Source organism: Vulpes lagopus, chromosome 11 (genome assembly GCF_018345385.1).
Source record: "Vulpes lagopus strain Blue_001 chromosome 11, ASM1834538v1, whole genome shotgun sequence".
In the NCBI taxonomy this organism is placed as follows: Eukaryota; Metazoa; Chordata; class Mammalia; order Carnivora; family Canidae; genus Vulpes; species Vulpes lagopus.
The window spans coordinates 84,494,716-84,522,467 of NC_054834.1; the positions used below are offsets into that span (position 1 = coordinate 84,494,716).

At 34.3% G+C, this 27,752-nt stretch overlaps 1 protein-coding gene across 28 annotated transcripts in view; it reads right to left on the reverse strand.

The window, feature by feature from the left end:
* The window catches only part of BAZ2B (bromodomain adjacent to zinc finger domain 2B), a 391,511-nt gene that overhangs the window by 80,049 nt on the left and 283,710 nt on the right, over positions 1 to 27,752 (reverse strand). For 22 of the 28 annotated variants that reach the window (XM_041721661.1, XM_041721659.1, XM_041721658.1 and 19 more), the window contains 7 exons: positions 18,163 to 18,366; positions 17,477 to 17,872; positions 14,150 to 14,756; positions 11,963 to 12,256; positions 10,690 to 10,750; positions 9,781 to 9,889; positions 9,415 to 9,516 (listed from right to left, as the gene is read on the reverse strand). In XM_041721661.1, coding sequence (XP_041577595.1) covers positions 9,415 to 9,516; positions 9,781 to 9,889; positions 10,690 to 10,750; positions 11,963 to 12,256; positions 14,150 to 14,756; positions 17,477 to 17,872; positions 18,163 to 18,366 — 1,773 coding nt within the window. The remainder of the gene's footprint in view (positions 1 to 9,414; positions 9,517 to 9,780; positions 9,890 to 10,689; positions 10,751 to 11,962; positions 12,257 to 14,149; positions 14,757 to 17,476; positions 17,873 to 18,162; positions 18,367 to 27,752) is intronic. The other 6 variants (XM_041721668.1, XM_041721666.1, XM_041721654.1 and 3 more) reach the window with 3 other exon arrangements.

Sequence of the window (27,752 nt, forward strand, 5' to 3'; positions counted from 1 at the left end):
AGTCCAACGCAGGACTCGATCCTGGGACTCCAGGATCACGCCCTGGGCCAAAGGCAGGCGCCAAACCGCTGAGCCACCCAGGGATCCCCAGAACTGTATTCTGAACCCAGGACTGTCTCACTCTAAAACCCGTGCTCTTAACCACTACATGTACTTAATTGATGTTACTAAGATTTTTTTTTATACTTGGTAAATGACTGATCACAATGTTCAACTGTGAAAGCACATTCATTTATGTTGTTGCATTCATGCAACTATGAAAGCAACTTATATCACAGCAGGATTGTTGTCAAAAAATGTAATGCATATAGTCCATATTTATATGTTTAAAATAATATTTATACTAATTCACTTCAGTATTTCTCATGTGAAAAATAATTTTAAATTTTGTAGAAAGTAAAATTTTTTTGCTGATATTTCAAATGAGGTCAATAGGAACAATAATTGTACTAACTGCTTTTTTATGCCACAAACCACTAAGAAGGAAGTCATCAAAACAATTTTATGTTCACCAGTATGGGAAGCTTTTGATTAGTTTAGGTTTTCATTTTTCTATTATGCTCCTAGGCACTAAGGCAGCATGCATCACATAAATTGAAAAATATAAAAGTGACATTTGTGACACTTGGAGTAGAAGAGAGACTAATAAAAGAAGTCTGTAAAGGAATCTGCATTTAGTTTTTAAGGTATCTTATTAATAATAAAGTCAACTTTAGCCAAGATTTAAAGGGTTTATCAATTTATCTTTTTATCCAGTTATAATTTTTACATAGTTATGTTTTATTCAGCTAGGAAAATATACCTGTGTCAAAAAAAGGATAGATTATGTTGGTGCCCAAAATTTACCAGACAAATATGCTGACATTATCATTTACATTTTTGCCCTTGGCATTTATAAACACTTGCTAAGAAAACTGCATATATTGTGCTACATATACAGTCTTCTGACTCCTGGATTTTAGAAAATGAGAAATGGACTGTTAGGAAAATCTAAAGCTTAAATTAGAGCTTTAATTCACTGAGTCGTCAAAACTATTGTAAAGGAAAAAAGGGGAGTTTTCTCAATAAGCTTTTCCTCAGAAAAAGCAAATACAACTTATATTACCTGATTCGTATGCTATAAGCTTTTGGTCAATCAGAAATTATGTATCAAAATTACTGATTATTTTTTCTTAGTTTCTTTTTTTTTTTTAAAGATGTTATTGATTTATTCATGAAAGACACAGAGAGCGAGAGAGGCAGAGACATAGGCCTAGGGAGAAGCAGGCTCCCTGTGGGGAACCTGATGCAGGACTCAATCCCAGGGCCCCAGGATTATGCTCTGAGCCAAGGCAGGTGCTCAACCAATGAGCCACCCACGCATCCCTTTTTCTTAGTTTCTAAGACTAAGACAGTAAACGGTTCCTGAAAATAATCTTTCTTAACTAAGATTTGAAAGACGTGGACAAAAAGAATGGAGATGATCAACATGATGGGCATGGTGAAAGATCAGGTCTATTTTACCATTGTAATAATGCTTTCAAGAGTTACTAATTTCAATCTTTAGCAATAAGACCTTCATTTCTATACATACCTCAGAGGTGGGGGGGGAAGATTTATGTTTTACTTCAGAAGACTGAACAAAATAATTAAGTAAATAAGTACACCATGTAACATACACCGCAGTGCACTATAAAAGTACAATATAAGACTGGCATGTATTATAAAGAGTTTCTACTACTTAAACATTTGTTGAGATATCTACTTTGTACAAGGCATAGCAGTCTCTAAAGGTAATTGAGAATCTTCTCCCCAAAAGGACCAGGACTTTTAACTCAGACCTCATGCTATTCTAATGCAGGTAATTCAAGGACCACATGACAAGTAGTAATAAATTTGAAAAAGAGTTTAGAGTTTGGGACAAGAACTTGTCTGAACTGTTCACTTAAAATAATGATGGTCTGAATTAGGGCTTAGAATTAGAGCTGGAGGGCAGCCCAGGTGGCTCAGCAGTTTAGCGCCGCCTTCAGCCCAGGGCCTGATCCTGGAGACGCGGGATGGAGTCCCACATCAGGCTCCCTGCATGGAGCCTGCTTCTCCCTCTGCCTGTGTCTCTGCCTCTCTCTCCCTCTCTCTCTCTCTCTCTCTCTCTCTCTCTCTGTGTCTCTCATGAATAAATAAAATCTTAAAAAAAAAAAAGAATTAGAGCTGGAAAGGAAGGTAAAAACATTGTTTTTTTAAGGAGGAAAAACTACCTGCATGTGAAGGAGAGAAGTGTGAATGGAGACCAGAAAGGTGATTAAAGTTTGAAGTGGTCTCTAGGTAACATGGAAAAGGAAAATGGTAATGAGGTTTTCTTCCTGAATATAGTGAAGATACAGGATGGAAAAATACTTGAGAAAGCCTGCAAATAAATTTTTTACTCTCAGGTATTTTATACCTTATACTAAATAGAACTTTAAAAAAAAGCATTTACTTCAAATGAATAATTTAAAAATATTTTCTATATTCAGAAAACCAAAAATTATACGAAATTTAATTTTTTTTTTTTTTACAAAATTTAATTTAAATACAACTTTGTATTTCAACATTTCTATTACTCTTCACAAACGACACTCTAAAGTATAGTTGAACATCTTATGAGCCATTGGCCTGTTTTCACTTTATCTTATAGCCACTGAATTGTCTATTTAACTAGGACATAGAAATATTCTATTTCATATAGAAATATAGTGAAACTATATTTCACTAACAGCTCAATCTGTGGTTTGCCAGCAACATGTTCAGGTTTTAATGAAATGTATTCTTAAGTCTCATTCCTACTTCAATTTGATATCATGGCTTATCTTTATTTTTCTTTGTTGCTTCCATTTTCTTTAATTTTATATACCTCCAGACTGATTTCTTTTGGGGGTAAAGAGTACATAAGTAAAAGAAGTATATCAGTCCACCAAAAGTCAATTCACAGAGTAATCTATTTGCCAAGTTACTGAATTTTTAAGTTTAGTATCATCAAGACTTCGCCACAGCAATTTCAGCATGGACTTGCAGGCCTTCGCCACTAAGTATCAATATCCCACATTAATATTTGAGATGTCTAATACTTTTCCAATGCTCAATGTTATATAAGTGAATGGAGGAACTTTACTCATATTTTTCTGGAATGGGAGCGGTTTCTCTATCCTAGTCCTTGCCTCTGGTAGTAAAATAGCTGAGGTGAATACTTTAAATCAGATAAAGGTATTTGATCTGACAATTTTAGGTCTGTTAGTCATTTGGTGAATCAATCATTTACCCAAATTATTTCTGGCTGAATAATTCTCAGTAAATGTAACCACAGCTCAAGTAAACAAAACTGGTCTTTTTCATTACATTTTCTTTGTTAATATACTTTCAGGGAGGGATGCCAAGATGGCTCAGTTTTTTAAGGCTCTGCCTTTAGCTAAGGTCATGATCCCAGGGTCCTGGGATTTAGTCCTGTATGGGGCTCCCTACTCAGTGAGGGGCCTGCTCCCTCTCTCCTTGCCCCTCCCCCTGCTCATGCTTTCTCTCTCTGATAAAATTTTTTTAAAAAGTATACTTACAGAATCCTTTACTTCCTAAAAATTTGAACATTAAAAAGCTTTTAGAATGTCATACCTAAAAGGGAATCGATCTTAAAGACCTCCTAAGATAAATATCCTTCACATTACATACGAGGAAATGAAGGCCTAGAAAAGTAGGCCTCAGTTTTTTCAAAGTAACATAGGATGCTGAATTAGCCTTCCAGGAGTCTAAGAAAAATCTTAGGGCACAAGCAAAGTGAAGGCATCAAATATTTTTGATAGAACTTCCCACTTTAAGAAATACACTAAAGTTAATATCATAAGAAAAATCAAAATTTTCTTGAATTATGCCTATTGCATAATTTAACATTGTGATTATTTTTAGCTACTTTATGATGCCAAGGATAGGTAGTGAGAGCTTTATGTACTATGAACTTTACAGAATTAGGGGTTCTTAATTTACTGTAATCATATAGTTTATTAATATCATATAGTGAATAGCATTTCAAAGATGTGAAAGAGTAAGATTGCCTATGCTGGAAGATGGGGTTTAAAACCCTATTAAAAACCACTGAGGTTTTTTAAAAACAATAACAACAAAAAACCACAAAACATTGAGGAGACGCCTGGATGGCTCAGCGGTTTAGCTCTTGCCTTGGGCCCAGAGCGTGAACCTGGGGTCCTGGGATCGAGTCCCACATCGGGCTCCTTGCATGAAGCCTGCTTCTCCCTCTGCCTCTCTCTGTGTGTCTCTCACGAATAAATAAATAAAATCTTTAAAAAAAAAAAAAAAAACATTGAGAAAGATGTGGTATGATACAATCATTCCACAATGCTGGCTATGCTTCCTAGTACTCACAGTAGGTTACCTTCTTAGAGTCATGACCTTCAAATACCTCCTTAGCACCACATTTGGATTCATACAGTTGGCCCCCTAGTAGAGGCCCCTTGCCTAGCCGTCAGAAATCCTACCTGGTACATTAGTGACATAAATTTTCAGTATTATAGATTTCTGGTACTGATCTTTCATATTCTCAGTGTCCATATATGCCCACAGCTATGTTGCATTAGGTATGACAGTTAACAGCAGAGTTGAATTAGAACCCTGGTTGCGGACTCCCAATCTTTTGTTCTTATATGAAATAATTAGCAGCATTACAATCTTGCCAGAGACTGTGTGTTGTCTGCTTTATTGTGAAGTCTCCCTATATTCCTTACTAACAAAACCCTGATTTTTGCTGGATAGCAATTGTGCTCAGTGTTTTATCTTCTCTGAGACAGTGATCATAACTTTTATGTCTTTTGTACTCTCCAGTTTCTTACAAACACTAGTTTTGTTTTTTCAAAGCCAGGCTTTCAAGTTCATTTCTGTAGTGAAATGTGTTCACAGTTTTTAAGGAAAACACCTTTAGGGAAAATTTATCTGGGGGAAAAAAATGCCTGGCACATTAAATATTTGCCACAAGTATTTATTGATTAAATGACTAAGAAAAAGGGCTTTTTTTCAGTAAGAACTATAAATTTTTTTTTCTCATGGCCTTATGCCATTAAAAAGAAAAAAAAACTTTCTAAAAAATATACATCTCAAATAGAAAAGGCAGCATTTTCTAAGTCACTTTTAGTTTGTTCCTTCTTTGCATCTTTCCTTTTTCTTTACCTTTCTATCCTGAATACAGTAAACATTCATTAGTCTATGTGAATTTACTGGTTGAAAAAATAAGCTTATATTTATGCTTAAATGTTTTCTTCTCTATAATTCACAAAACATACTTTTCAAAGTAGATTATCATGTTTCAATATAATCTTTGTCATTAATAATTTATCTTGAACCCATCACACATTCCTAAAAGTGTGAATACCTTTTTACCTAAATATCATATTTAAGTAAAATAGATATAACTTTTATACTTACTAAACTATGTTGAGCTCATCCTTACTTTCTAATATTCTAAAACCCAAAACCAAAATAAAATGAAAACAGTTCCACAAATTCTTTTTAATGTGATGAAGCATAAGTTTGTAAGAAACCTATTTACTTTATATTCTTTTCAAAGGGGTTTCACTGACTAAAATAGTTAACAGAATTTCATTACAAGATATAGCCAGCCAGTAAAGCATGGCCTTATAAGAAGGTTCATTTTGTTCCATGAAGTCTATTGTCCCTAAAATCACAATTTTTATAGAAGCCCATAGGAAGTGATTGGCATGTAAGTATCAGAAGATACTGAGAAGCAGCTGATTCTACAAATCCTTTACCACATTTGTAGACTGAAATAAATAAACACTGAAAATGAATAGACTGAAATAATCACTGAAAATGAAAAATGAATACAGACATAAGAACTATTTCTTATGTCAACTCTATTTACCTGAATTAAGGGGCTTTTCTTTCTTATTTTTTTAAAGATTTTATTTGTTTATTCATGAGAGACAGAGAGAAAGAGAGGCAGAGACACAGGCAGAGGGAGAAACAGGCTCCATGCAAGGAACCTGACGTGGGACTCGATCCCGGGACTCCAGGATCACGCCCTGAGCCAAAGGCAGGCACCAAACCGCTGAGCCACCGAGGGATCCCTCTTTCTTATTTTTTAAAAGAAATTAGATTGTTGTCCTTTAGTGATGATTTACTTAAATTTCAAATAAATATAAGCTCTCATACCTCTCATCTTGCTATATTATATGCAAAGTTAGTCAATATTTTCAAATGTTTGCTGTTAATAAATATATATATATGATCTATCTTCAGCTCAGAAATATCTTGATTGAAAAATAACATAAGAATAACCATGGTTCTCTCTCTTTCAAAAAAAAAAAAGATTTTATTTATTTATTCAGAGAGAGAGAGAGGCCGAGACACAGGCACAGGGAAAAGCAGGCTCCATGCAAGGAGCCCGATGTGGGACTCGATCCCAGTACTCCAGGATCATGCCCTGGGCCAAAGGCAGGTGCTAAACCACTGAGCCACCCAGGGATGCCCAACCATGGTTCTCTACTGCAGACTAGAATTAATTCTTGTAGAAATTACCATTTCCTAAATTTGTAAAATACAGACCTTTGCAATACCACTGTTGAAATTTTTGAAATACCTTGAACAAAATTAGAACTTACAGAACTAATATTGGTTATTCTTGATAATTTTAAGAGATAAAGGAAAAATGTGATGGAGAAAATATATTTTCCAATGCAAATGCTTCATTAGGAAAGTGACTAAGAATAGTAACGAATCTGCAAATACAGCATTTCATTTGCTATCAATCACCCAGAATAGATAAATGACGCTTGGAAAACTGTAGCAGTAATATTTGAAATCATTATGTACAACCTCCATACATTTGGAAAACTGAATGCTTAGCTTTATTAGAAGAGGTAAAAATATTTATTTTTTAATAGGAAATTGTTTTTTGCATTGTATGTAATACAAGCAAATTATAGAAAATGTGAAACTTGCAAGTAGAAAGAAAAAAATGATCAATTGTACCACCAACCATTACATCTATCATTAAAATTTTGATGCATTTCTTCCCAATCCTTCAATATGCAGTTTTGTTTTTCAGTATCTATATAGTCATCATTCCCTTTCCATAATTTGTATAAAGGCAGACATATTATAAACACATACAGGTAATTTCTGCATAGTGACAGTGGCTAGGCCAAACTATATTTTACATCTTCTACAAAATTTAGGGCCAATCAAATGATCACAAATCATAGTTACCCTAACAAAAATATATAATCTTTGTTCATTTTCATATAAAATTATTACATAATTATACACATTTCTAATTAACTATATGCTTATACATATTCATCATGCTACATATGGAAATATATATGGATCTAGAATTATATGTACTATATGGATTTCTAATGAGTTAACTGAACTTTTTTGGGATTACTTACCTTTAATTATTGTTCTCTCAAAATATCCTGAAACGAATCCAACTTACTAATTTTTTTAACTGACAGAAGTACTCTAATATTTTCCCTCAGCAGTCTGCTGAAATGTTGGCTGCTTAACATATTCTGGATTTATTAATTCATCATATTTCCTTGATGAATTGATCTCTCAACAAAGCAATACACATTTAGAAAACACTGATTATGTTTAATAAAAAGTGAATGGATGTCAAAGAACATTTTACTTTGCCTAATGAGGCTTTATAGATTAAGTCTAATTATCACTGATACAAAACTAAAAATCCTTTATGTATTGAACAGCAATTAGCTTTCCTCTCAGAACAAAAATCTACTAAGCTTAAAAATACAAGGATATCTTTGGCATAAATAAGGATTTGATACCATGAGCCAAACAATTAAAAAATGATTAGAATTTTTAAGTAAAATTATTATTGTCTTCTAATATTTTTCGTGATAAGAGACTGATCTAGTATATATATAAGTAGTTAAAATAACAATAAAATTCTGAAAATCTGTTTGGCAGCAGATTTAGTCTAAGTTTAAACATTTTTTTAAGTGTAAAAAATAAAAAGAGAAAACTCCTAGAATATATTTCAGTAAAGAAGCTAAGCCTCAGAGAAATAAATTTTGGTATTCTGAATTACCAGGAAACAAGCAGACCTGGACATAACTTGTTCCTTAAAAAGTCATAGCCAATAATGAAAATAGGTTATATGATGAATGTAAAAGAACACTGTTAGAAACCTTGAGTTCTAGTTATGTCTCTGCTTGGTTGAAACTGTATTCTTAGAAAATTCCCTTACCTTTGAGGTCTCAAAAGAAACCTGTAGAATTAGGAAGGCCTTTTTTTTTTTTTTTTTTTCTAGAATTATAAAATTAGCGGGAAAGACAGGATGGAAAAACCTGCTTATTCACACTAGAAATATTACTGGAAAAAATTTATTTCTGTGCATTAGAATGGGCCATAAGGGAGAAAGATTCAATCAAGAAAGAAAATATCAACAACTTCAGTTGGCTGAGCAATTTAACCTTTTGAAACATTTTCATGCAAATGATCTCATTTTAACCTCACCATAATCCTAAAGTAAAATTATTATTGTCTTTGTTTTATTTTGCAGACAAGGAAATTGAGGAAAAATGTGGCATTATTTTGATGTTTCAAATCACAAAACTACTTCATAGGTTAACAAGAATCTAGGTCTCCTCACTCCTTAACTAGGACCTCTTTCAGTGGGGCTGATAAAGGGAATAATAAGCATACGCAGTTGAATCCAAGTAAGAAACAAAAGCAAAACCATAAAGAAAACATATAGGAAATGAAATGTCTCTGGTGGATTCTTTGTGCTGATTGGTAAGGTTGTGTACTTAACCCACAGGCAAAAAGGAAGTTGTGGTAATATTTTCTGATATGTATATAATTAACTGAAAAATTAAGTCTCTGTAAAAAGGAGAAATTCCACTCACCTAAAATTAAGGGACCTTCCCCCCACCCCAAATTACCTCACTTGTGAAAATGGATCACGTAGCATGGCATAATCAGATGGACAAGATCCTTCCAAAGAACTATGGCATATTTATTCCTTTTTGGACTGACTTCTAACAACATATTTTTTCCTATTCAAATTAATTTACCTTTAAATTAGTTTACCTTTCAGGGAACTAATATTTTCTTATATTTCACGTGAACATGCAGATACTTTACACCTGTATAAACTGTAAAATTGTTGACAAAATTAATAAACAGGAAAATGTTGACTTAAAAAAATTAAAAAAGACAGCTATTAGTTCAAAGCTCCTTGTTACTGGAATATTGTAAATTGAGGCTTTGGTGAGTGTTAACCACAAAATTATATGTATAGCTGTATGAATTAACTAACAAAAGGCAATGCTCTGGAGTGCAGTGAAATTTATTTCATTTAGGTTATGGTACTACTTTCTGGTTTAAAGACTATACTTTTTAAAAAATGGATACCTGCGGTCCATCTCTGGCTTCATAGAAGTCACCCACTCTTATTTTTGCACTGAAGCTGAAATTGTCCCTTGAGATATCCATTATTCCATTTCTGCTGAGATACTGAAAAAATCACATATTTTTCCACTTCAGGTTTTAATAATTACAACCCAGCTTTGATGTAGAGCTTTCTTCAGGACACTAATGATTTGCATATTCTATCAAGGGGCTATGGATTTAGAGAAGATCAATTTAGGTTAAGTACATTAGTCCCATACAAGACAATATTTTGTATCAAGGAACTTTATCTGAGAAAGAAGAGCACCTTTTTTCCATAAACATGCTTAACAGGCACCAAATGTATATTATTTGGTGAAAAGTATGTACCTTTATTACTTCAGGGTATTGCCTAAGTTTCTTTCCACATGGAGCATAATATGCTACTTCTCCTTGAAGGCGCCCTCCAAAGTTTCTTATTCTTGTCTCTCTTTGCCAGCTACACATAACAGAAATGAGGGTTATAACATATTTAGTTTTAGGAAAGCTCTTTATTTTTTTTAAAAAAAACTTAAGAACATATGCTTTTTAGATAACATGAAAAATATAAATAAATATAAATCCCTAATCATACAACTTAGGTACATTTATCACTAAAATTAGTAAGATTTTTAGCTAAGTAATTCCATTAAAAATTAATCAGACTCAAGCTACAAATATCAAACTCTGTTAAATTTCTTAGAAATCATAACTAGTATTACTTTGGGTATTTGGACAAATTCAGTAACATGTGTCAATGTGTATGAATTTTTTATATCTGAGAAGCTAAGTGAAAAGAGTACCATAAACCCGGCTCTCTGCTCCTTCAGGATCATGTACTTGGAGCGTAAAACTTCTCATTTCCAATGAAGCCATTTTAGCCAAACTCTGCTCAAGTCCCCCAGTTTTGCCTACAGTGGCTATTACTGTCCTTTCATTCCATCTTCCCCCAAACCTCTCTTACTCCTAATTGTGTCTCTGCCCTGGCCTCTGTCAAAGGATTTTCCCTTGCATTTTTTTCCAATCACAGTCCCACTGGCCTACGTTGAGTCCATCCCAGCTCTGCCACACCTAAACTCTGCCGTTAGCCTTAATTTCAGTTTGCTGATAGATCAACTTCTTTGTCCTTTGCTCTAGCTCTTCTGCTCTAATAAATACTACGCAGTATATTCAATTCTTTTATGAATAGCTAAGAGTGAGAAATCAAACATGCATAAATATGCAGAGGAAAAGCAAAAAGAGAAGTCTTATTTTGCATACCCATATTCCAAAGGAATACGTAGCTCACGCTCATCTGTTACTCTTCTTCGTTTGGAAGTGCCTTCGAGAAAATTCAGCCCGTTAACATAAAGGATTAGTTTATATAGAGGACAATTTTTTGATAGTTTTCAGACTTTTCTTTAAAGAATATATCTTAATGACTTGATTTACTTAAGGTGTTTCTACAACTTGTAGGTTACTTTTAGATGGTTTGCAACAAAACACACTGTACAGAGGATCTTTTTCCGTCTTCTTCAGTCTGCATTACAGAATAACTAGCCTTTGTAAATAAAATACAATGGGAGGTAAAAATACATAGCTTTCCTCTCATTTTGTATGTAAAGAAATAGCTAAAGAAGTAGGAGGAAAATTGTAGATAGAGCTTTCAGAAAACCAGGTACAGTTGTTTTCTTTGAGAATATGAGTTTTAAGATGCTGAAAAATTTCAACAGCTGGCTCATACACTTAAAAATAATTTAACTCCTCTGTTCATATAAATCCATAGCCAAAACTATTACTACATCTTTTAACCTAAAGTACAAAGGAATAGGATTATGATTGTACATAAAATTCTTCATAGTCAATGGCCAAGTTTGACAAACGCAAATATGTATATCTTAAATTAGTAGAATATTATACAGGTCTGTGGCAATTGAATGCAAAACTAGACATTTCTAAGAAAAGAGTGAAATAAGTAGAGCAACATGATATTTTACTATACACTTCTAGATTTCCTTAGCTCTTGCAACAGAAATAAAAAGTCCTTTTGGAATATTAATGTAAAAACTTTTTTTTTAATGTAAAAACTTTTAATGAAGACTTCTAGAAGTTTATAAAAGGTCAAATAGAAAAAAAAAAGATGTGGCACATTAATGAAATAATAATGCTTCTCACTAACACAAATGACCTTTGGCAAAGTGTTGGGCAAATATGCAATTGTATCTCAAGTAACCAAGTGAGCTCATTTTTATAAAGTACAAAAAAGTCCAACTGTTAGTCAGATTCTAAATTCTAGAAGCATAAACTGAACACAAAAGCAGGAAAATATTCAAAATCAAGAGCTGTCATCAATCAGGTTCTTAAATTGGAAGCACATAATAAAAAATGGCAATGGGTCAGATCCTTTGAAAATCCATGCTGACCTTTCTCAGCCAGCCTCTAATCTGGCTGTAACACCTGATTCCAAAGAGATCATCCCCAGAACACTGTATAAATAAGAATTCTTGCTATGGTTTGACTTGTACTTTACAATAATAAAATAAAGTGTAGGTACCAGAGTGTGGACTTGAAGTAAGTGTGGAAGAAGGTGTGCCAAGAAAAGCAGGTGACTGGGATTCAGAACATAAGGCAGCAGGAGCAGAGCCTGGGGCTTTTGCTATGTGGAGGTTACGAGGTGTTGAGTGAGCTGTGAGACTCATGGAAGGGCTTTTGACAGAGGAAGTTGTTTTATTCAGTTTCATTGAAGTTTTCTCTCCTTCAGTATCACTATCTGATTCATCTTGGTCTTTATCATCATCATCATCTTCTTCTGATCCTTCTGTATCTGATTCTGAATTACTATCTGATTCTGGGAAGTAAAAGAAGCATTTGTATATTATAACTAGATAATCACCAACATTTGCAGTTTGTATCTAAATGGAATAGTTTAGGAATCAGCATCTGTGATTGAACTCAACTGATCAACATTCCTGAAGAGTTCATGTAAAAATTACTATCTTACAAGCTGAGTACAATGTATGCAGACTACAAATTCTCAAAATTCTTAAAAAAAAAAAGTATCTGTTTTACTCAACACTTTAATCATAAAACAGTTCTTCTCACATGACACTATTCACATGCTGAGTTCTGCTGAATGGTTTCAAAATCACTCTTAATTTAATAGAGAACTAAGGTATAGAGGGAATGGAATTGATTAAATTAATAGATTCCAATAGCTTAAGAAGTATATTAGGTTCAGTATGAGGAAAAGAAGTCTGGAACTACCATCATTTTTTCATCTAGGCTTTGAGGTAAAAGAAAACCATTTTCTGAGAAATTCTTGGCTTTTCTGACTGCAGTTTATTCTATTTAGGTACAAGACTTCATCAGGCTTCTTAGGCTTCACAAAAGACCAGGGTACAGAATTATGTGGGATTATTTAATGGTTTAATAAGTTAAGTTTTGGTCTAGAAATATAGTACTATAAATCCAGCTCTTTCTATAGACAGGTAATACCTATTCCTGGATTAAACCTGATAAACACAGACCTAATACTTGGAATGTACCTTAAAGGTTCTCAGAATAACAGCTTTTGTGGAATTGTGTTTTGTGTAGTACCATCTGCCTATGTTGCAATTTGTTATAAAAATTGTCTTTGAGGGGATCCCTGGGTGGCGCAGTGGTTTAGCGCCTGCCTTTGGCCCAGGGCGCGATCCTGGAGACCCGGGATCGAGTCCCACGTTGGGCTCCCGGTGCATGGAGCCTGCTTCTCCCTCTGCCTATGTCTCTGCCTCTCTCTCTCTCTCTCTCTCTCTCTCTCTCTCTCACTGTGTGCCTATCATAAATAAATAAAATAAAATAAAAAAATTAAAAAAAATTTTCTTTGAAAGTTATTAATAACGATATTCAAACTCAATCATGCAAAATTGTTTACGGGAATCCCAGGAAAAAATATTACGGGAACAAGTTGTTCTTACCATAAGCATTGTTTCTATCTTAGACACTTTAAGTTGTATAACTGACTGTATTTGCTTATTCACATTGGTAGCCAGAAAATTTACCATTGGACTTATGGCTGATCAGTTACAAATTCAAATATTTTTATAATATGTATTTCACCTTTGTATATGTGCTGCTGAAGTGAGCACCTTTGTATATCAAATTTATGCTATCTTATATTTTATGCTTTCAATCTTCTGTGGAACAATGAGGAGAGTTAAAGGGGAAGAAAAATGGAAAGAAGTTTTTTTTTAAAAAAAACAAGCAAAACTAGAAAGCAAATAAAAATAAACTCAAAGAGTACTCGTTATTAAATAAATTCTGTGTTGCTAATAGATAGTCACAGGGATTTAGGTTTTTGGTACTTTCTAAATGACTGACTATAATTTTACCTTCTTCATTCAAAATATCTACTGACATATTTCAATAAGTAGAAGAGATGAAAAAGAAAGGATAAATGAGTGGTAATGAATTAAATGAAAATTAAGCAAATTTGTGAAGTTATTTCTTCATTCATGCATCATTTATATTCATTTCAAGTTTTTATTTGTTTAATATTAAATGAATAACAAAGCTGAGAGTTTAACTTAGGATTTCCAATCTCAATCACTCTAATACTTTACCAGCTCACTATGGAAAGCACATAGCTGTGTGAAACACAGTGAATGACAATGACTAAGTCTGTGAACTAAGAGTATCCTTAAAATGTTTTGGTTCACATAGCTTTTAGATAAATACTTTAAATTTAAAAATAAAAAATAACCTGATTGGCTGTCATCAGATTCATCATCTTCATCATCTTCCTCATCTTCTTCCTCGTCATCTTCTTCTTCATCCTCATTTGAATCTTCAGAATCCTTACTACTGGGAATGTCTGAGTCTGTTCCCCTAAACTGTTCCACTAAAGATTTTGCAGGGTGCGGGTGGTGCTGTGTTTTTACTGTGTTTACATTATTGCTAACCACTTTTTCCTTCCCTTGAGTATGCAGTATGGGAGAGGCAGAGGGTATCACAGTTGTCTGATTGCCAGGGGTTCTTCTCCCACTTGTACTCAGATTTACAGGTGAGGAAAAAGGAGTGCTACTTGCAGTAGCAATGTTTTCGTTAATCTTACTCTGCATTTTAGTTTTGGTAGTAAGTGCTAGAGGGGCTTCTTGAATGACACTTTGAATAACTCCGTTTGGTTGATGATTACCTAAAAGTGCATTTGTCAAGAATGGATTAGGGTGGTTGTTTTCTACCATTTGTTTTGGATGTGCTGGTGAACTAGAGGTTGTTTTTGGATTTGACAAAGCTGCAATAACCTTCTTCAAACTCTTGGATGACTCTTGCTTCTTTAACTGCGCTGGGAATGTCTGTTTATATTGTTCCTGTTGAAATATAAGTTAAAATACAAAACAATGTACCATAAAAACAAAGATTACTTTTATTGCCTTCCATATCTGACAATGGCTGCTCAGATACAAATTTAAATCATGATACACAAGTGCTTAAAATTAGTGGTAGTGATGACTACAAGCTGGTTGCTGAATCTTGGCTAGACATAATATATTTAAAATTCCATTAGTCTTTCTCCCCTCAAAATACAGGTTTCTTCACTCCCTCCTTTCGTTATTTTTGTTCCTAGTGTCTCAGTAATCTAAATTTGAAACACTAAAAACATCTTTTACTTTTCTTTCTTCCAAGTCAGCCATATCTCTATGTCTTTTGGATTCTTTCATCAAGATATTGCTCAAACTTAAGCCATATACCATCATTTCTCCCAATATATGCTATATGCTGATGCCAATTTCATCTTAATTTAAGCCTTTGCTATGTTAGTTTCCTGGGCAAAAGCCTTAGTGTCTCCTGCTTTTCAAAAAGAAATGACCTTGGTTTAAAAATCCATCTGCTCTTTACTTGTTCTATGATGTTAACAAGTGACTTAGTCTCTTTAAGCTTTAGTTTCTTTACCTCACACAATTTTGCTAAAATTACATAAGATCATATGTGTAGGAAGTCTAGGTTGGTTACAATTACTAAGCAATTGTTCAATAAGTGACTTTCTAATAGGCAGTCATATAAAATTCTTTAAATAAGAAACATTTAAGAAACTCGTTGAAAAATTAAGAAACCTTTCAAAATGCAAATAACTCCTGATGTGTTGTATAATTTATCTCAAAGTGGAAATAACCCAAACAATGTAATTTGTAGTTTGCCTAATTTACACATGGAGAGTCAATAATGTGATGCCAATAACAATACCTCCTTATGACTGAGCAGTACATTACAAGTTATCATATGAATGGTATTATACCATTGGTCATTCCATTCAGATCAGGGATTCTCAATTCTGGCTACACATTTGGAAGATTTTAATATATGCAATACCTCAGTCTCAACACATGAGATCCTGATTTAGCTGTCCTGAGGTGTTCTTTTTTAAAAATTGTCCAATTAATTCTAATATATACTTAAGCTTGAGAATTACTCACTTAATTCTCAAAACAGCCTGATTTATTCCAGTCTTTTTTACTCTGACCTTGTTCTTAAATTATTTACAGTAAAATAAGGGTTAATGGACAAGAATACTAACTTTTTTAAGAAAGAAAGGCAGCATATCACAGTGTTTAAGAATGAGGATTCTAGTGCTACACTGCCCAGATGTGAACTCCAACTTTATCACTAACTAGCAGTGTGATCCTGGGGGAGTTATTTAAGTTTTTTGAACCTCAATTTGATTGTCTATAAATGGGCATTATAATATTAGTAACACTTACAGTTGCTAGTGTCCAATGAGTAAATGCATGTTCAGTACTTAAAGGAATAGCTGGCAAACTGCAGGAGCTGTACAAGTGTTATCTAATGATGAGGAGGCCTAATGATAATTTTTGTAATCAAAAGATAGGATACTATGTTCAAACACAATATTTTTTTTCTCTACTCTGGATTGGTTCTAGAATAAAAGGCACTGATCATTTAATTACTGGAATTCTACTAGACATATGAATGTGGATTATATAGCAATACAAAATCAATACCAAGACAATAAAGATGAAAAAGATTCTCTGATTAGTGGTTCTGGTATTTGCATTAATAAAAGTTATTCAAAATGTTTTGTATTTCATATAGTTTGTTAAAAATGGCAAAGGAACTCTCTTTCTCTAAATAAATAAATAATAAATAATAAATAAATAGATAAATAAATAAATAGATAAATAAATAAATCTTTAAAAAATTCTTTAAAAAAATGAGTGTACTGCCTGGGTGACTCAGCAGTTAAGCGACAGACTCTTAGTTGCCACTCAGGTCATTATCTCTTGGGTTGTGAGATGAGCGTGTCAGGCTCCAAGCCCTGCACTCAGCTGGGAGTCTGAGATTCGCCTCTGCCTCTCCCCCACCACATTCAAGCATGTGCACTTCCTCTCCTAAAATAAATAAATTAATCAATCTTTGAAAAGATTCTTAAAAAATAATAAAAATAGCAAAGGCAAATGATTCTTCATGCAGGATTTTTATGCTTGTAATTGTTATATGACTACAGAGGTAAATTACTCTTTTATTTCTTTAAAAAAGAATATATTGGTATTAGGGGGAAAAAGGACATTGATCTTAAACAAAAGTAATTGTGGTGTATATCTTATTCAAATGTATTTCTCCCCTTACTGCTAAAGCATTATACTTCAGGAAAAAAATGACATGATCGTGTTGCCAAGAATATATTAAGCAGATGTATGTGTAAATATAAAATCAGAGAAATCTAGTTCTGATGTGTATATTCTATTCTTGGTAACTAATAAGGTATGAAAATAAGAGAAGAATTTAATTTAAACTTGTGTATTGTAAGACTATATAAAAGCTCTTTTTCTAATACTAAAATTCTTCTATAAATAATTTTTTAAAAGATTTTATTTGTTTATTTATTCATCAGAGAGAGAGAGAGAGAGAGAGAGAGAGAGAGAGGCAGAGACACAGGCAGAAGGAGAAGCAGGCTCCAAGCAAGGAGCCTGACGTGGGACTTGATCCCAGGTCTCCAGGATCAGGCCCTGGGCCGAAGGCAGCGCTAAACCGCTAAGCCACCCAGGCTGACCCTAAATAATTTTTAACTTACCCGTTTGGATCGCATTTCACTGGTCAAAGGACTAGATTCTTCAGAGGTATTTTTATTCCCTGCTTTAAGTACATCAGGAGAAGGAACTATGAGTTTCATGTAAGTTTCCTTTTTGGCTTGATTTACCAAAGATAAAGGTTTCACATTGGACACCAATCCCGTAGACTGTATTACACTTGTATGTTTGTTCACAGATTCCTCCTTTGCCTGAGAGCTTTGGAAAATAAATGGAAGCTGCTGTGACATAACCTGAGGCTGCTTCTGCTGGGACTGGAATGATGAGTGAGTCTGGGATTCAGACACAAGAGGTAATGGCTGGTGTATTCTTTTTTCCTGGGCTTTTTCAGTTGCTTTCTGTCCATCTGCTTTTGGGTCTGACATACCATGTAATAGCACCTGTAGAGAAAAATAACAAGGTGACTTCTCAATATCTATTAAAACAAAGAACGTCAAGCAGTTGGAGAGAAAAGGGTACTTTAAAAAGTGCTAATGACAGTTACATAAAGCTCACTAAAAAATATACCAAATGTCCCTTTAAAAATGTTTCTCTATCTCCTTTCTTGTGCAAATGTTAAGAACTAAAGATATGATTACCTTTAAACTTTATAGATTTTGAGAGTCAAGATAAACCAGTTAATTCCTAAGTAGGAAGAATGTGTGGATACTGCCAATGAAACTACTTATACCTGGTTGTTACTTTTATGTTGTGCTTCACTCTCTGAATCAGAATCATCATCTTCACTTTCTTCAATACTTTGATCTTCTTCTTCTTCATCTTCCTCTAGATCATCTGAATCACTACTACTAATGCCTTCACTTGAGGTGTCTGATGATGTACCCGAATCACTATCACTGTTGCTAGAACTTTCCATAGCTTTCTTCCTTGGTTTCTGGGTAAAGACAAGTTTTTAGCAAGACTTTATTTTTTGAAAAATTCAAACTTCAGTAAGAGGTATGCTCTTTTAATTTTCAAGTGATATTTCCATCTAAATATGTCATTTTAGAAAAAAGGGAAGAAAAGTCACATGTTTTAAGGGCAATTATTCAACAAACAGATCCAATTAACTTATCTGAAAGGAATTCTCCAATAAAAAGTACAGGCTTTGTCATGTACAGAACATTAGAAACACTGATATAGTATATATCTTTTCATATGATCTTTTCATGATTGCCATGCTTCAAAATCTCTGACAGATTAAAAAGAGCAATTTACAAAATAATTCCAATTATGATAAGGGATACAGACATTGAAGTTCAATATTGAGCTTTAGTCTTCTTTCTTATGTTTAACCAAATATTTACATATAACATGCCAAACACACCTTTCTAGGTGTTGACAACAATGGTATCTAAGACAGAGTCCTTGCCTTCAAGGGACTTAAACTCTAGTGTTGGTAGAGTAGACACATGACTAATATGAAAGCAAGTAATTCCATATGTAACAAGTACTGGAAAAAAAAAAAGTGCCAGAGAGAAGAGAAAATAAGTAGCAAAAGACTTAGGGGCTGATTTAGCAAGGAATTTAATTTTTTATATTTCATTCCAGAAAAGACAGATAATATAATAGAGAGAGATATTAATTTCTGGAGCATTTAAGGCTATATAGGAAAAAGAAAATCTAAAATTGGTACAAAGTGATATTACATCACATTAAAAAACTAGTTTTGTGTTTAAAGAACAGACAGTAGTAGGGGTGCCTGGGTGGCTCAGTTGGTTAAGGCTCAGACTCTTGATTTTAGCTCATGTCATGATCTCAGGGTCAGAGATTGAGCCTCGAGTGGGGCTCCGCACTCAGTGGGAAGTCTGCTTGAGGTTCTTTCTCCCTCTTCCCCTCCCCACTCAAATAAATAAATCTTAAAAAAACAAACAAACAAACTCCAGAACAGACAATAGTAGTGGATAAAAAGAAGGAAAAATTATGAGATGATTTATGACTAAATAGCTATATAAACAATGGGAAAGTTAAAATTCTGCCAATGAAACTGAAAAGGAGAAATACTGACATGATAAAGCAGTAAGACTGAGTACAATCCAAAATTACATAAGAACATTTCAGTAGGTTTTATTGATAAAGAACAAAATAGCAGCAATAAACTACAAAAGCAATGAATTACAAAAGTCATGGCCTTTTTTAAAAAAGAGATTTTATTTATTTATTTATTTTTAATATTTTTTTTCTTTTTTTTATTTATTTATTAATAAGAGACACAGAGAGAGAGACAAAGACATAGGCAGAGGGAGAAGCAGGCTCCCTGTAGGGAGCCTGATGCAGGACTCAATTCCAGGACCCAGGGATCACGACATGAGCCAAAGGCAGATGCTGAACCACTGAGACACCAGGTGCCCCCCAAATTATGGTTTTAATAGAAATACAGCCTGTCATGACTAATGAGTTTGGGGCATGAAAGACAATAATACACTTCTACAAAAAGAAGCCAAGTTGAAGTGAGAGTTCTAGATTGCAAATTAGTACTCTTTCCTTTGTGCTTTCTGAAATTTGATTTAAATGAAATAAAATGCATATGAGTGAAGACAGTCATTCCTGTTGTTATACTCTCCTTACAATGGTACCCTGTGTTAACTGTTCTAAACTAGCAAACGTAATGCCTCCTCCAGAGACACACGCTTCAATAAGTCAACTAACAGTAATCATCATTTCTGGAATTATGTCTCTCTCACAGTAAAGCAGAGTGATGAGAAACTGACTTGGAATAGTGTGGGTATCACAGGATGAAACAGACCAAAGTAGAGATTAAAGGGAAACAACAGTAATAAATAACATTAAGCCTACCATTTATTTGGCAGAGAAAAAGCTCCTTCATTGTAACCAAAATCTATTGTGGGTTTCTAAGCATGTATAGCAAGATTATGAAAATCATAAAATTGTCTAAATAGAAGTTACCACTTTGGGTTTTAATAGAGACTAAGAAAGGAAAAACCTAAAGGAGATATAGTAATTTACCAGAGAAAAATAAACCCCTATTTTAATGCCCAACTAATTTGTGCAGTTTTTAATTTAAGGGTGGCATGAGAAATGGAGTCTACATGCCTCAAGAGTAGGTCTGGAAGTGTGGATTCTAAAGTTTCAGAGTGTAAAATATTTACTTGCTAAACTTGCCACAACCAGCAGATTCCTGAGTTTCAATTCAAAATAGGACACAGGGATCTACATTAATAGGAACTAAATATGATTTTGGTGCAGATAGTCTTCGCAGACCATACACTGACAGTTTACAGAGTCTTTGGCTTTATTAAGTTAACAAATTTAGTCCCCATTTTAGAAAAAAGAAATAGAAGTGAATAGATACGTCCAGGTATTAATTATAGAAAAATAAAAAAAATCAGTTTCAGTATTACCAATTTTGTCTCCTTAGTCTCTATTAGCTGTACGTATGTGTGTAGTTACTTTGTATTTATACACAACTCAGTAGTAGGTCTCTTTCCTGTCTCTTCTTAGGTTATCACCACCACCCCCCAACCCCATTCCAATCTGGGAAAACTTTTCAGAACCCTCTCCCTGAACTTTCATCTCACTGTACACTTATTTCTTTCAATAACAAAATAAATACAAAGTCAAGGCTATTATGTACCAGTCACAGTCAGTCACTCGCCTCTCAGGATACAAAGGAATGACAGCAACTCTGCCCTAGTGGTAACAAGGAGAAGAGAATCAACAAACAATATAAATAAGTGTTTTTAGATACATACTCTGACTAAAACAGGACAGTTGGACAGACAGTGTGTGCTGGAGGGTGAAGATTTAGATGCACTTATCAGGTACGATCTTTCTGAGCTGAGACTTAAATGGAGACTGAAAGACACTCATATGAGATAAAACAGTAGAGCCTTCCAGACTAAAGAAAGACCAAAGGCAAAAGCTGTGAAATAAGTTTGGCATGTTCAAAAAATGGATAGGTCAGCTAAATCAGCTACAGCACACGGAACCAGAGAGAGAGAGAGACAGGAAATAAGGCTGGATGGACTAGCAGAGGTCAGATCATACAGGGTCTTGTAGCCTGAGTGGGTTAGGAAACTATGGGAGGGAATGATAACATAGGATATTTTAAAACCATAAAAACTCACTTATGTTTTTAAAAGATTGTTTGGGTGTTGTGGTAACAGTAACTTGTTACTGGTTTATAACTGCAACTTGAACGGTTTTATTTTCTTTTCTCAACAGGCCATATGTGTATTTTAGTCTGTAATATATATTGTTTAATTTAAAATGTCTACATTTATTCTAAATATACATGCATTGTATAAAAGGGAATTAGACTTAATCTATTATTTTCAATGCCTACTACTAAGATAGCAATACCCAGGAGGGATTATCGAAATTAGCTGAAGAACATTTTTTCAAACTGCACATGAAAAGGGTTACCTAAGCAATGTTTAAAAAGCTCTTAAGGGATGCTTGGGTAGCTAGGTCAGTTAAGCATCTGACTTGTGATTTCAGCTCAGGTTGTGATCTCGTGGGTCGTGGGATCAAGCCCCCTGTCAGGTTCCACGCTCAGTAGGGAGTCTGCTTGAGATTCTCTCTCTCTGCTCTTCCCTCCACTTGCATGCTCTGTCTCTCTCTAAAATAAATAAGTAAATCTTTTAAAAAATAAAATAATAATAATAAAAAGCTTTTAAAGCTGAAAAATACTGGGTAAAAAAGAAAAAGTATAAGATTTTCTTCCTTAGTTCCAATTGTCCTTCATCTCCATTTTACTTGACAACCTATGACTACAAATTCATGCCAAACAATGTATTATTCAAAGGTGCTCTTTTTCTGAAATTTTAAGTTCTAATATCCCTTACTTTGATAGGCAGTCTCTCTCTAGTGTAATTTCAACATATGTGTGTATAGAATCCATCTCTTTACATCATTAAAGAGGTGCCTATGTAAGTTTTTTAGTACCTGCTTCATGAAATATTTTTGCTTTAATACCACTGATTTTTGTTCAGAAATGTCAATGTAGACACCTTATCATAACTAAGAACAGGGTCTGTTTCATATGCATGCTCTAAAGTCTTGCTCAATCAATGCATTGTACAATGTAGAGGCACTGGGGATTTCAGATCTTACCTAGATTTTAGCACCACTTCTAAGAGGTACATTCATCCCCAAACAATGGAATACACATTCTTTCAAGTATACGTGGAACATTCTCCAGAATAGATCACATTAGGCTACAGAATAAGTCTCAATAAATTCAGAAAGACTGAAATTATATCATGCATCTTTTCCAACCACAACAGTATGGAACTAGAAATCAAAGACAAGAAAAAAAATGGGAAAGCACACAATTACATGGAAACTAAATAATGCATCATTAAACAATGAATGGATCAACTAAGAAATCACAGAGGAAATGAAAGAATACATGGAGATAAACGAAAATACAACAATCTCAAATCTTTGAGATGTAGCAAAAGCTATTCAAGTGGAACGTTTATAGCAATACAGGTATACCTAAAGAAAGAAGAAAAATCTCAAATAAACAACTTAACCTTACACCAAAAGGAACTAGAAAAAGAAGAACCAACGAAGCTCAAAGCCAGTAAAAGAATAAAAATAATAAAGATTAGAGCAACTAAAAGAATAATAGATCAATGAAACCAGGAGCTGGTTCTTTGAAAAGATAAATAAAATTGCTAAAACTTTAAGTCAAACTCATCAAGAAAATGAGAGGACTCAAATAAATAAAATCAGAAATGAAGAATGAGAAATAACAACTGGCACCATAGACATACAAAGGATTATAAGAGAATAGTATGAAAAATTATATATCAACAAACTGGACAACCTAGAAATCAATCAATGTGATATATCACATTAATAGGAGAAAGGATAAAAAACATATGATTATCTCAGTAGATTCATAAAAGCATTTGACAAAGTACAACATCCATTCATGATAAAAACCCTCAACAAAGTAGGTTTATAGGGAACATATATCAATGTAACAAAGGCCATATATGAAAAACTACGGCTAACATCATACTAAATGGTGAGAAAGTGAGAGCTTTTCCTCTAAGATTAAGAACAAGACAAGGATGTCGACTCTCACCACTTTTATTTAACATCATACTGGAAGTCCTAGCCACAATAATTACACAAGAAAAAATACTTAAAAGGCATCCAAATTGGTAAGGAAGAAGTAAAACTTTGACTATTTTCAGATGACATGATACTATATATAAAAAACCCGAAGGACTCCACCAAAAAACTACTAGAATTAATGAATTCAGCAAAGTTGCAGGATATAAAACTAATCTACAGAAATCTGTTGCATTTCTATACATTAATAATTAAGTAGCAGAAAGAGAAATTAAGAAAACAATACCATTTACAATTGCACCAAAAATAATAATATACCTAGGAATAGCTCTTAAGGTGAAAGACATGTACAAAACACTGATGAAAGAAATTGAAGATGACACAAACAAATGGAAAGATATTCCATGCTCATGTATTCAAAGAACTGATATTATTAAAATGTTCATATTACCCAAAGCAATCTACAAATGTAGTTCAATCTCTATCAAAATATCAATATTTTTTGATAGAACTAGGACAAATAATACTAAAATTTCTATGGTACCACAAGAGATTCTGAAGAGTCAAACCCAATCCTGAGAAAGAACAAAGCTGGAGGTGTCGTAATCCCAGATTTCAAGATATACTACAAAGCTGTAGTAATCAAAATAGTGTGGTACTGGCATAAAAATAGACGCAAAGATCAAGAAAAAAGAATAATAAACTCACACTTCTAGGGTCAATTGCTCTACAGCAAAGAAGGCAAGAAAAGACAATGAGGAAAAGTCTCCTCAACAAATGGTGCTGGGAAAACAGGACATTTACATGCAGAAGAATGTACACCATGCACAAAAATAACTCAGGATAAATTAAAGACCTAAATATGAGATCTGAAAGCCTAAAATTCCTACAAGGAATTTCTTTGACATCAGCCATAGAAACACTTTTCTAGCTATGTCTCCTCAGGCAAGGGAAACACAAGCAAAATTAAACTATTAGGACGTTACCAGAATAAAAAGCTTTTGCACTGTTAAAGAAACTATCCACAAAACAAAAAAACCGACCTGCTGAATGGGAGAAGATATTTGCTAATGGTATATCGAATAAAGGGTTAATATCCAAAATATTTAAAGAACTTATACAACTCAATACTAAAAAAAAAATAATTTGATTAAAAAATGAGTAGAAGACCTGAGTAGACATTTTTCCAAGAAAGACCTACAGATGGCCGATAGTCACATGAAGAGATACTCAACATCATTCATCATCAGGGAAATGAAAATCAAATCCACAATGAATTATTATCACCATACATTGGTTAAAATGGTCAAAATCAAAAACAAAAGAAATAACATGTGCTAATAAGGCTATGTAGAAAAAAACCCTTATGCACTATTGGTGGGAATACAAATTGGTACAGCTACTCTGGAAAATAGTATGAAGATTACTCAAAAAATTAAAATAGAATTACCATATGATTCAGTAATTGTACTAGTGGGCATTTATCCAAAGAAAATGAAAACGCGAATTCAACAAGGTATATACACCTTCTGTTTACTGCAACATTATTTATAATAACCAAGATATGGAAGTAACTCACATGCTCAACAAGAGATGAATGGATAAAGAAGATGTGACATAAAAAAGAGATTTTGCCACTTGCAACAACATGAGTGGACTAGAGGGTATCACACTAAGTGAAATTAGTCAGAGACAGACAAATACCATATGATTTCAATCATATGTAGAATTTGAGAAACAAAACAAATGAACAATAAGAAAACTAGCTCTTAAATACAGAGAACAAACTGGTGGCTGCCACAGGGTAGGTGAGTGGGGAAAAGGTGAAATCGATAAAGGGGATCAAGAGTACCTTCATCTTGATGAGCACTGAGTAATGTACTGAATTGCTGAACTGTTACATTGTACATCTGAAACTAATATAACACTCTATGTTCAATATACTTGAATAAAAGAAGAGAAAAAGAACACTCCTTTTTTTTTAAAGGTTTTATTTATATATTTGAATGAGAGAGAGCAGAGTGAGAGAGACAGAATACAAGGGCAGGGGGGAGGGAAGAAAGGAGGAACAGGCTCCCTGCTGAGGTCCCTGGGATCATGAGCGAGCTGAAGGGAGATGCTTAAATCAACTGAGCCACCCAGAGGCCTCAAAAGCACTTCTTAAAAAAAATAAAGTGAAAAGAGCTTTACTATATATTTTCCAGTTAAAAAGACTAGTTTTATAAAAGTTAACAAAAATTACTGTTAATAAGGCTATGGAAATAAGGAATGGGTAGTGTTTTAGTCAGTGTCTGGCTGTGGAGAAGCCGGAAGCAGTGCGGATATAGCCTTGTAGAGCTCATACTAATGGGAATGCCAGTGAAATAAATCATAAGGAAGAAGAATAAGGACAGTTAAAGAACAACAGGTGAAGAATATGACCCTGGAACCTGTGTCCCTGGAAGGAAACAACAGAGAATCTTTTTTTTTTTTTTTAAGATTTATTTATTTGAGACAGAGAGGGAGTACACAAATGAGTGGGGGGAAGGGCAGAGGGAGAGAGAATCTCAAGCAGACACTGAGCATTGAGCATAACATGGGGCTCAATCTCATGACCCTGAGATCATGACCTGAGCAGGAATCAAGAGTTGAACACCTAGCAGACTGAGCCACCCTGGAGCCCTGGAAACAACCAAGAGTCTTTCATCACATTTGCTCAGTGAGTGATTTGAAGTGCTCAGAGGGGTGACTTGAAAAGGAAAGAAAATGTTTGGGCCCAAGCACAGTCCTGTTGAGTTTTTGTGATGGATACCATTAAGCTTCTTGGCTTCACTACATGACCTTTCCCTAGACTTTCATATGTCTTACAGTGTCATGGGAAACATTTATCTTCAGTTGAAAAAGGAACTGAAAGATCTAGAGGAAGTGTTTTTGTGAAATACTCTGGGCAAAAAGAAAGAAATCTTGATTTGTTCAGTTGATCCTGGAAAACCTAAGGGGCTTGATGCTGTCTTGAAAAAGGGCAAAAGATAATTTGATAAAATAGTTCTTCAAGATTGAAATCAGAAATCTGATGATGTAAGGTTGGATCACTGCTATTTACAGTCAGTGGCCATCCTTGTCTTGCTCTTCTTGCTGTGGTGTCAAAAGTCCCCTTGGTATTATAGCTGAGATGGTGAAGAAAGTGATATGTGCACAGTCACAAACTGCTGACTCTATTTCCCCAGAACACCAGGGCTTCAACACGGTTTTTATAGAATTTAGAGATGAGAAGACACTCCCCTAGTTATTATCTTTGTTTCCAAAATGTTTGCAGTTGATGCTAAGACTTTATTTCAAAATAAACCAAGACCACTCAGCTCAAGAAGAAATTACAAATGAGAGCAGACCAAATTCACTAATATGGGTGCACTAACTAGAAATTCTGGATATAATGTGTTAGTTCGTGTACCTGGACGTATCTCAGGTTGGTTACTTGCTTGGATGCAAGAAACCTGGACTCAGTCGTGGCCTACATTTAATAAAGTGGAAATGTCACAGCTTCCCTGGCATGATGTGGAAGAGGAAATCTAAAGGCTCAGGGTAACCAGAATATTAGAGTGAATTTATCATTATGCAATCTGCATATCCACCCTACTCCTGATAATATCTTTTCTGTGGCAGACAAGGTCTAGTCAGAAGGCAGCAACCACAGCAAAAACTTGAACAGGGGAATTTTATCATATAGAAGTATTAACTAGTAGCAGAATATGAACTACTAAGAAAGATAAAGAGACCTCTAAAGAATATTGAAATAGCAGATGTAGAGAGTAGCCACTTCCTGTAGAGTGGAGGAAGAGTATTAAAATAAAGGTAAACTTGGAAGAGGGCCTCCATCTACCAACCTCATTCACCCAAGGCTGAACTTCAAACTTTGTTGAAGAGAAAGTGGCTGTTGCCCACTGGACGGCAGAAAAGCTCATTGAGGCATCACAGGTCAAGGTTGGCAAACAGGAAACATGCCTGCTGGAGTGCCAGGAAAAGTTGCTGGAAACCTCCTTGCTGGGGTGCCAGTAAAATTAGCTAGAGAGTCACCCACTGGCATCCAGAAACACTTACTACTAAAATGCCTGCTGGGATGCCCATGAGACTCCCTAGACAGTGTGTACTACTAGTTCTCCTAAACAGAGCCCACAGAGAGCTGCCAGCTGGTGAGAAAGCTACCCACGGACAGCCATGGCATAAGGCAAGAAGAAAACACTGGAACCAGAA